The sequence below is a fragment of the Dendrobates tinctorius genome, unplaced genomic scaffold, assembly GCF_039654945.1.
Source record: "Dendrobates tinctorius isolate UK_male_01 unplaced genomic scaffold, ASM3965494v1 ptg000019l, whole genome shotgun sequence".
Classification (NCBI taxonomy): domain Eukaryota; kingdom Metazoa; phylum Chordata; class Amphibia; order Anura; family Dendrobatidae; genus Dendrobates; species Dendrobates tinctorius.
The window spans coordinates 54,385,985-54,396,586 of NW_027361687.1; the positions used below are offsets into that span (position 1 = coordinate 54,385,985).

General features: G+C 49.4%; 1 protein-coding gene across 1 annotated transcript; it reads left to right on the forward strand.

Moving 5' to 3' along the window:
- The first annotated feature begins 2,647 nt into the window (after window positions 1-2,647).
- Window positions 2,648-9,970, forward strand: LOC141082967 (uncharacterized). Its single transcript, XM_073567058.1, has 2 exons — window positions 2,648-5,038; window positions 7,323-9,970. Exons 1-2 carry the CDS (start codon window positions 3,293-3,295, stop codon window positions 7,395-7,397), a joined length of 1,821 nt encoding a protein of 606 aa, XP_073423159.1. The 5' UTR covers window positions 2,648-3,292; the 3' UTR covers window positions 7,398-9,970.
- The last annotated feature ends 632 nt before the right edge of the window (window positions 9,971-10,602 follow it).

Sequence of the window (10,602 nt, forward strand, 5' to 3'; positions counted from 1 at the left end):
ATTATCAGTACGGTATAGTTCTCAGAAAGTCTATCCAGTGGGTACCCTAACCCTGGTCCGGTTAGGGCACGGCACGGCCGCTGAGTCAGCCGGAATCGCAGAACCACAAGTAGCAAGCACACGGTAGATTCTTTAGGACGGAGCAAACAGTAAGTCTCACCGATCTGGTGGCAGCGGGTAACGAGACAGCAGAGCAGCGGAGACAGCCAGCGGCTGTGGAGCGGGCAGCAGCAGAGGTGTGCAGTATAGTCTCTTGAAGCAACCACGAATGGAACAACCTCAGCAGGCTACAGCAGCTGTGAAGCCAGGACAACCCAGTACTCAAAGGAACACAGGCAGAATACTCCAGCATTGATTAATGACTGGGGTGGAGTCTTAAAGGCAGCAGACAGGAACACATGAAGGCCCGACCACCATCTTGGAGAAGGGCAAAATTCCAGAACATAGCAAAAGTGTCCAGAGTCCTGACATTACTCCCTTCTTAGAAGCGGCCTCAGGACGATCCCGAACCTGGTTTCTCGGGGAATCTCTGATGGAAAAGAGAAATCTTTCTTTGAGCGCTGATGTTCTCCACCGGTTCCCAAGAGTCTTCTTCAGGGGGATACCCCTGCCATCTAATCAAATACTGGAGCCGACCTCTGCGAATTCTGGAGTCAATAATGTCATCGACCACGAATTCCTCTTGCCCATCAATTATCACCGGCCGTGGAGGTGGCACAACACGACCCTGAAAAGTATTGGGTGAGACAGCCTTTAGTAGGGAAACATGAAATACGGGATGTACCTTCATAGTCCTAGGTAACTTCAGGCGACAGGCCACAGAGCTCACAATGCCATTAATCCTGAAAGGGCCGATGAACTTCTGTCCCAGCTTCTGTGAAGGAACATTCAATTTTAAATTCTTGGTGGATAACCATACGGAATCCCCTACCTTGAACACAGGTGCTGGTTTGCGGAATCTATCTGCCGATCTTTTGTAGCGCTCTTGGGCTGAAGTCAGGGTCTCTTTTAGAACCTCCATATTCTGTTTCATCATAGTAAGTCTTTCCTCTACAGCCGGAACCGGAGACTTTATTGGAGACCTGGGAAAGATACTGGGATGGTAACCCAGGTTTGCAAAAAACGGTGTTACCTTAGTAGAGGCGTTCTGAGAGTTGTTATAAGAAAACTCCGCCAAAGGAAGTAAGTCCAGCCAATCATCTTGAAGGTGGCTGACGTAGCACCGAAGATACTGTTCCAAGGTCTGATTGGTCCGTTCTGTCTGACCATTTGTCTGGGGGTGATAGGCGGAAGAAAGGCACACATCTATATTGAGTGTAGAACAGAACTCTTTCCAGAATCTTGACGTAAATTGGGAGCCTCGATCAGAGATGATCTCATCTGGGACCCCATGCAACCGAAACACATTCAGTAGGACCAGATCTCCAGTCTCTTTAGCTGAGGGAAGACCGGCGCATGGGACGAAATGAGCGGCCTTTGTTAAACGGTCTACAACCACTAAGATCGTATTCATGCCTTTAGAGATGGGCAGCTCCACAATAAAGTCCATAGATATCGACCCCCATGGGCGGGATGGAATAGGTAAAGGTTGCAGGAGGCCTGTAGGTGACATACGCGGGGTCTTATGACGAGCACATACCTCGCACGAGAGAACGTAGTCCTTTGTGTCCTTCAGGCATGTTGGCCACCAGAAGAAGCGACTTAGGAACTCTTGGGTCTTCTGTACCCCCCTATGACCTGCCACCTTGGAATCGTGAACCACTCTGAAGATTTTGAGACGGACCGCCTCTGGGATGTAAACACGTTGTCCTCTGAACCACATGCCCCCTTTAAGGACCAGATTGACATCAGCAGGTGGGTTAGTCAAGAGTACGTCACCTACATACGCTTCCTTGATGTCCTTCCACAAGTCCTTATCCTGGATGACCCCGATGAAATTGGCATCGGAAAGAATCGTTTTCGGCGAGGGTCCTGGTAAGGCATCTGCAGCATGAATCCGAGATAGTGCATCTGCTTTTCCATTGCGAGAACCTGGTCGAAAGGAGATAATAAAATCGAATTGATTCAGAAATAAGCTCCAGCGGGCCTGACGAGGAGAGAGACATTTCGCGGATCTAAGAAACTCCAGGTTACGATGGTCTGTCAACACAATAACTTGTTGAGCGGCTCCTTGGAGATGGTGCCTCCATTCTTTAAAAGCCGCAATAATGGCCAGCAGCTCCTTATCCCCTACATCATAGTTCTTCTCTGCTGAGGTCAGCCTACGAGAAAAGAAAGCACATGGATGAAGTAAGGCCTTCTCTCCGACTCTCTGCGAAAGGATGGCCCCCAAGGCGTTGTCTGAGGCATCCACTTCCACGATAAATGGAAGTGTCGGATCAGGGTGGACCAACAGTGGGGCTGAAGTAAAACAGGTCTTAAGCCGTATAAATGCTTCCTGAGCTTGTGCGGACCATTTAAATGGATTCTCCTTCTTTGTCAATGCAGTGATGGGACGGACAATGTCAGAAAAATTTCGGATAAAACGTCTATAAAAATTGGCAAAACCGATAAAACGTTGTACCTGTTTTATATTTTTGGGTACCGGCCAGTCGGTGATTGCCTGGATCTTTCCAGATTCCATATTCAGCCCCTGAGGGGAGATGACATTGTCATGATTTGCAGTCTTGCCCTGTCCTGTATTTTGTATAATATGTCATTTAACTTTCCTCTGGTTCATTTGCTGTAAATTAACCATGTCTCCTTCCCCCAATACTTGCAATGTCTTGTGATGTACCTGGACCATAATCTAATTTAGGCTTGTGTCAACAGCTAGTGGAACTTTGGCTATTGTTTTCCTAAGCAGAAGATAGCCTACAATACACATCCTGTAGACTAAGTGGAGCCCTTACATTTCTAGAATCTTCTGATGGACCAAACCATTGAATAGTAGGTGTGACCCCTACCCCCCTTCAGATGGACTGATCCCAGGAGCCCTGACAATACATTCTTGCTTTAAGATCAGATGTGAGTTGGATGCTAAAAGAGAAGGACGAGGCTGTCTGAGGAAGCTTCGGCCTCTGTGTGATCGTGGTGGATTTCTGGGACTCTTAAAGGACTATGGATTGTCGGGAGGTGCCCCCGAATCAGTTTCCTGTGGACTTATTTTGGGACTCTGCAAATTACCTTCGTGTTGTTCCTGTTTTTTTGGTCAATAAATCTGTTGGATTATTCCCAGGCCTGTTGTCCCTCCTTGCTCTGGAGAATACTCCCGTCACAAACTGGTGGCAGCGGTGGGATCAGAGCAGAAGGAATGGAGGACAACGGCCCATCAACATCTGGAACCAGCACCGCAGAGTACAAGAACTGGACTGCGGTGAACCTACAAACAAAGGCCCGTGAACTGGGAGTCAGCTACAAGGGACTCTCCAAGGAGCAGCTGATTGAGGCTTTGGAAGCAGTTCACCTGCAAGATGATGCTGAGGAAGGATCCTCACAGCAAAGAGAGGAAAGGCGGCAGTCGGAGGTAAATACCCAAAAAAGTCAGTGGGTTGTGTGGTACGAGGAGGAGATGTCCTTGCTGGGAGAAGAGGCTACCATAGAAGATAAGAGGGAGGTCATGCGCACAGCCAAGGAGAGGCAGCGCAGGATGGAGGAGAGGGCAATGCTGGAGAGGGAGATCACTTTGGAGGCAGCGAGAAGCTCCAGACAGACTGTACCCACAGCATCCCCCATGAGGGAACTCCCCAGAGTGTCCCGCAAAGACTTCAAGCCGTTTAATGAGGCTTCCGGTGACATTGAGGGCTTCTTCCTGGACTTTGAGCATCAGTGTCGATTAATGGAAGTCCCGGAAAGGGAGCGCGTCCGACATCTTGTGGGGCTCTTAGAGGGTGGAGCTGCCGCAGCCTATAGAGCTATGGACCCTCGGTTGAACTGTGAGTATGCGGAGATTAAACAGACTATTCTAGAACATTATGCTGTGACCCCAGACACTTACAGGACTCAGTTCCGTACTTTAGCCTGTGATGAGGAAGTGTCCTTCAAGATGTATGCTCACAAACTCAAACATATATGTCATCGCTGGCTGGAGGCAGAGGAGGCAATAACCTGGGAAACGTTCCTGCAGGTCATCCTAAAAGAGCAGTTTTATTTTAAGTGCCCCGCTGAGATCCGGGAATGGGTGCGTGAAAGGAGACCAGCAACAGTGGAGGAAGCTGCAGCTCTAGCTGATGAGGCTCTCACCATCAAGCCTCAGTGGAAAAAATTACTACTCAGGGAGAAAAACACTACCAGCCCCCCAACGCTGGCGGCCCCTGGTCCTTCTGCCTCCAATATTCACCATCCCACTAGACCATCAACTCATGGTGACCTTCGTGTGACTGTGCCTCGCATTACTCCTGCTCCACCTTTGGGACTACGACGTGGAGGAAGAATCCCAGAGCGCAGATGCTATGGATGTGGGCAGCCCGGGCATATGCAATTCCAATGTCCAGGTGTACGGAGGCAGAACACCTACAGACCGCCTTTGCCTGTTCATTATCTACAGACCCCCTCACCTGGAGAAGAGATGGATTCAGTGCCTGATGACTTGCCAAGTGACTCTGATATCCTGGCTTCCCTACCAGGAGTCTATGGGGTGCGAGCCCCAGCCACCTGTTCTTCTGATCTTCAGCACAAACATCTACAGGAGGTCGTGCTGGATGGTCAAAAAGTTGTTGGCTTCCGTGACACTGGGGCTTTTCTCACCATAGCCGATCCCCGAGTAATTCAACCAGAAGCAATTCAAAAGGGACCAGGAATTGCCATTGAATTGGCTGGAGGTACCCAGAGATATATTCCAAGAGCGAGTGTGACCCTGGATTATGGCTTTGGGGCCAAACAATGCATGGTCGGTGTGATGAGCGGCCTCCCTGCAGACGTTCTTCTAGGAAATGATGTGGGGAATCTTCATTGCCACTTTGTCGGTGCGGTAACCCGAAGTCAAGCCAAGAGAGCAGCAAATGTGGACGTGTACAACCCATCCATGGAAATGAGGCCACCAGAACTGCCGTCACAGCCGGTGAGTGATTCTTCTTGTGGGGATAATATGAATGTTACCTGGGATAAAGTTCAGTTTAGACAAGAAGTGGAGACTGACCCCACCCTAGCTAGTTTTAGAGCTCGAGCTGAAATAGGGCAGCTAGGGGAGAATGGAGAAAGAATTATCAGAGAAAATGGACTTCTGTATCGGGTTACCAATGCCGACTCCCTAGATAAGCCCTGGACTTATAGCAAACAGCTGATTGTTCCTCAGAAATACAGAATTCCCCTATTACACCTTGCTCATGATATTCCTACTGCTGGCCATCAAGGCAAAACCCGCACCGAGAGGCGATTGACTCAATCTTTCTATTGGCCTGGGATTTCCCAAGCAGTGGCGCATTTCTGCCGAACTTGCGACATATGTCAGCGTAGAGGGCGACCCGGAGATCACCCAAAGGCACCCCTGCAACCGCTCCCTATAATAGAAGAACCCTTTCAAAGAGTAGCTGTTGATATCGTTGGACCTCTGGCTAAACCAAGTAAATCTGGAAAGCAGTACATTCTCACTGTTGTGGACTATGCCACCCGATATCCAGAAGCGGTGGCCTTGTCAAGTATTTCTGCAGCCAAGGTGGCCGAGGCCCTGGTTACCATTTTCACCAGAGTAGGATTTCCCAGTGAGATCTTGTCGGACCAAGGCTCCCAGTTCATGTCAGAGCTGGTCCAGTGTCTGTGGCGCACCTGTGGAGTACGAGCGATCCGCACGACCCCGTATCATCCCCAAACAAATGGACTTTGTGAACGATTTAATGGCACTCTGAAGAATATGCTGAGGGCCTTCACTGACAGAGATTCAAACTGGGAGAAGTACCTACCCCATCTCTTGTTTGCCTATCGGGAAGTTCCCCAGGAATCCACTGGGTTCTCCCCCTTTGAACTACTCTTTGGAAGAAAGGTCCGAGGACCCTTAACCCTGCTCAAGGAATACTGGGAGGGGCAAGTTGAAGATACAGGGGCCCCTGTTGTCCCTTATGTCCTAAAGCTGCGAGAAACCCTGGCCCAACTTGCTAGTTTTGCCCAGAGTCATGTGCGGATGGCTCAAACCAGACAGAAGACATGGTATGACCGTAAAGCACGCTACCGGGAGTTTGTAGAAGGACAACAGGTCTTAATGATTGTTCCCCATCGGCAGAATAAACTGCAGACAACATGGGAGGGTCCCTTCCGGGTTCTCAGAAAACTGAATGACACCAATTACCTTCTTGCTTTAGATGATCAGGGGCTAAGACAAAAGACTGTCCATGTGAATATGATTAAGGAGTACCATGACCGGACCCTTCCAATGATAGCAAGCTGTCGGCTAGCTTCAGAGGACGGTCAAGAGGATGAGGACTCCCTACCTGATCTCGTGGAAGCAGCGAGAGCCCCATCCACTGTGGAACAGGTTCCTCTGGGAGATCACCTGGATTCCTTACAGAAAAACCAGATGCTGGGAGTGCTTCAACAGAGACGTGCTGCTTTCTCATCCCAACCAGGTCGAACCACCGTCACCCAACATCATGTGGACACTCAGCGCATCCGTCCCATACAACAGGCTCCTTACCGGGTACCTGAATCAGTTCGAAACACCATGCAGCACGAACTGGAGGAGATGCTACAGCTTGGGGTAATCCAGGCCTCCCATAGCCCTTGGGCCTCTCCTGTGGTGTTAGTACCCAAGAAGGATGGGAGTACTCGATTTTGTGTGGACTATCGACGACTAAACGACCATACCGTCAGTGATCCTTACCCAATGCCTCGTATTGACGAACTTCTAGACCGACTGGCTGGATCCCGATATGTCACTATCTTTGATCTCAGTAAGGGATACTGGCAAATCCCTCTGACGGAGGAGGGGAGAGAACGGTCCGCTTTTATAACCCCCTTTGGTCTGTATGAATTCCTAAATATGCCCTTTGGAATGAAGAATGCCCCGGCCACCTTCCAGAGAATGGTGGACCAGATCCTCCGGGGATGTGGTGACTTTGCTTGTGCCTACTTGGATGATATCGCTATCTTCAGCCAGACGTGGGAGGAACATCTGAACCAAGTAGCCGTTATTCTTGACCTGCTTCTTGCAGCAGGCCTAACCATTCGACCAGATGCCAATTGGGGATGGGTGAAGTCCAGTACCTAGGGCATAGAGTAGGAGGAGGGAAGCTCCGTCCCGAACCTGCCAAAATCCAGGCTATTAGAGACTGGCCTGTACCCCAAACTAAGAAACAAGTTATGGCTTTTTTGGGCACTGCCAGTTATTACCGAAAATTTGTTTCTCATTTCAGCACTGTGGCCAAGCCTCTTACCGACCTGACCAAGAAAACGATGCCCCGGCTGGTGATCTGGACTCCAGCCTGTGATGAGGCTTTTAACCAGCTGAAGGACGCTCTGGTCTGTGACCCTGTTCTGGCTGCTCCAGACTACAAGAGGAGATTCATTGTGCAGACGGACGCCTCTGCTTATGGACTGGGAGCTGTCCTCAGCCAGGTGAATGCAGCTGGGGACGAGCACCCCATTGCCTACCTCAGCCGGAAACTGCTGGACCGAGAAGTGGCCTATGCAACTGTTGAAAAAGAATGTCTGGCTGTAGTGTGGGCCCTTAGGAAACTAAGGCCGTATCTGTATGGACGAGAATTCACTGTGGTTACTGATCACAATCCCCTCACCTGGCTGAACCGAGTCTCTGGGGACAATGGACGCTTACTACGATGGAGCCTGGCACTGCAGCCCTATAACTTTACCATACAGTATAGAAGAGGCAGCCAACACCAAAATGCAGATGGACTGTCCAGGCAAGAGGAGCCCTGAGTCCTGTCAGCCATGCCTGTGTGTACTTAACCAGTGACCTGTAGAGGTCCCTAGTACGTACACAAATTGGGAGGGGAAGGGATTGTCATGATTTGCAGTCTTGCCCTGTCCTGTATTTTGTATAATATGTCATTTAACTTTCCTCTGGTTCATTTGCTGTAAATTAACCATGTCTCCTTCCCCCAATACTTGCAATGTCTTGTGATGTACCTGGACCATAATCTAATTTAGGCTTGTGTCAACAGCTAGTGGAACTTTGGCTATTGTTTTCCTAAGCAGAAGATAGCCTACAATACACATCCTGTAGACTAAGTGGAGCCCTTACATTTCTAGAATCTTCTGATGGACCAAACCATTGAATAGTAGGTGTGACCCCTACCCCCCTTCAGATGGACTGATCCCAGGAGCCCTGACAATACATTCTTGCTTTAAGATCAGATGTGAGTTGGATGCTAAAAGAGAAGGACGAGGCTGTCTGAGGAAGCTTCGGCCTCTGTGTGATCGTGGTGGATTTCTGGGACTCTTAAAGGACTATGGTTTTGTGATCTGGCACAAGGATTGTCGGGAGGTGCCCCCGAATCAGTTTCCTGTGGACTTATTTTGGGACTCTGCAAATTACCTTCGTGTTGTTCCTGTTTTTTTGGTCAATAAATCTGTTGGATTATTCCCAGGCCTGTTGTCCCTCCATGCTCTGGAGAATACTCCCGTCACAGACATAGCCCAGAAACTGTATCTCGGAGCGATGGAACTCGCATTTCTCCAGTTTAATATATAGGTGGTTCTCCTTCAGCCGTCTTAAAACCGTCTTGACATGTTCCTCATGTTCCTGCAATGAGTCTGAAAAAATCAAAATGTCGTCCAAGTATATGACCACGAACTGGTCCAATAGATCCCTGAAAATATCATTGACAAGGTGTTGGAAGGTCGCTGGCGCGTTACACAGTCCAAAGGGCATTACTAGATATTCAAAATGTCCATAACGGCATCTGAAAGCTGTCTTCCACTCATCCCCAGGACGAATACGCACTAGATTATACGCCCCACGAAGGTCTAATTTGGAAAAGACCCTTGCTTGGCGGACTCTCTCCATTAATTCAGGTATTAGCGGTAGAGGGTAGCGGTTACGTATGGTTACCTTATTAAGTCCCCGATAATCGATGCATGGTCTTAGTGTCCCATCCTTCTTTTTCACAAAGAATATAGGCGCCCCAGCTGGCGAGGAAGAAGGGCGTATGAAGCCCTTGGCGAGATTTTCATCGATGTACTCTTTTAGGGCCTGAAGTTCTGGTGCAGCCAGAGGGTAGACATTACTAAAGGGGATCGCTGCCCCGGGAAGGAGTTCAATAGGGCAGTCATAGTGTCTGTGTGGCGGGAGCTGGTCCGCCTTCTCCTTGTCACACACATCAGAAAATTCTTTATAGACAGTTGGTAACCCCACTACCTGTATAGGAGATTCGGCCTTCAAGGATGTAGAGATTGTCTCCGTAGCAGACTTCTCCCTTGTTGGGAAAGTGATCGCCTTAGTCTCCCAGTTGATGGTCGGGTTCTGAGAGCGCAACCAGGGAATACCTAGGATCACGGGAAAATGTGGAGAAGAGATTAATAAGAACGACAATTGCTCCTGATGATCCGGCTCCAACAAGATCGTGAGAGGTATTGTCTCCTGGTCTACAGGGCCAGAGATTAGGGGTGAGCCGTCTACTGTCTCCAAATTAATTGGAGAAGCCTTCTGACAAGACTGAATGCCATGTTCCTTGGCAAAGGAAATGTCCATAAAATTGCCCCCCGCCCCTGAGTCGATCATAGCTGAGCTGGAAATCCATCTTCCAGCACACAAGATTCTAATAGGGAGGGAACAATGAGAGCTCTTTTCCTTCACTTCCCCGGGGGGTGAGGTCATAGCAAGCGACTGAAACACTGCATCTATAGGCAGGCTCCACTCAGAAGTGTCGGATTCCGTATCACTGCCATCCAGCTCCCCAATCGCAGCTACCACTTTGTTCTGACGTCTAGGACATTTTGGGCAGTTAATCAGGAAGTGATCTGACTGGCCGCAATAAAAACACAAACTCTCCCGAAGGCGATGTTCCCGGCGTTCATTACTATCACGCCTCTGAACTGAGTCAATCTGCATCGGTACCTCCTCCGCACACCGAGATGTCTTACCTGCAGTTTCTTTGGGAGGAAGGGAAAAATTAGACATGCGGTTATACACAGCCAGCTTTTCCTGCCTGCGCTCTGTAAGGCGAATGTCTATGCGCACACAATGCTGTATAAAAGCCTCGAGCTCCTGTGGGGATTCTGAGCGGGCTAATTCATCTTTTACCACGCTGGACAGGCCTCTCTTAAAAATGGGAACCTGTGCATAAAGGTCCCAATTAGTATCTACTGCTAGTCGCCTGAAGTCGGTCGCATATTCAAGAACCGAGCGCTTGCCCTGGCGCAAAGATAGCAGCGCGGTCTCAGCAGAAGCGCGACGATTTGGATCGTCAAACATTAGTGCCATGGCGGCCAAAAAATCATCTAGCACATTCAGGCGTGGGTCACGAGACTCGATCATAGGGTTCGCCCAAGCAAGCGCACGTGAGGTCAGCAGCATGATTATACATAGCACTTTAGAACGGCCCGTTGGGAAATGATCAGCATGGATGTCAAAGTACAGCATACATTGGTTCACGAATCCACGAAACTTGTCGCAGTCGCCATTGTATCTAAATGGTGGTAATTTAGGAAGGCTAGGTGGTGGTACGTGCCCTG

Coding starts and splice junctions, on each gene's coding strand:
- LOC141082967 (XM_073567058.1), top strand. CDS start 3,293: ATGGAGGACAACGGCCCATCAACATCTGGAACCAGCACCGCAGAGTAC. Junction 5,039..7,322: donor CAGAACTGCCGTCACAGCCG/GTGAGTGATTCT, acceptor TTCTCATTTCAG/CACTGTGGCCAAGCCTCTTA.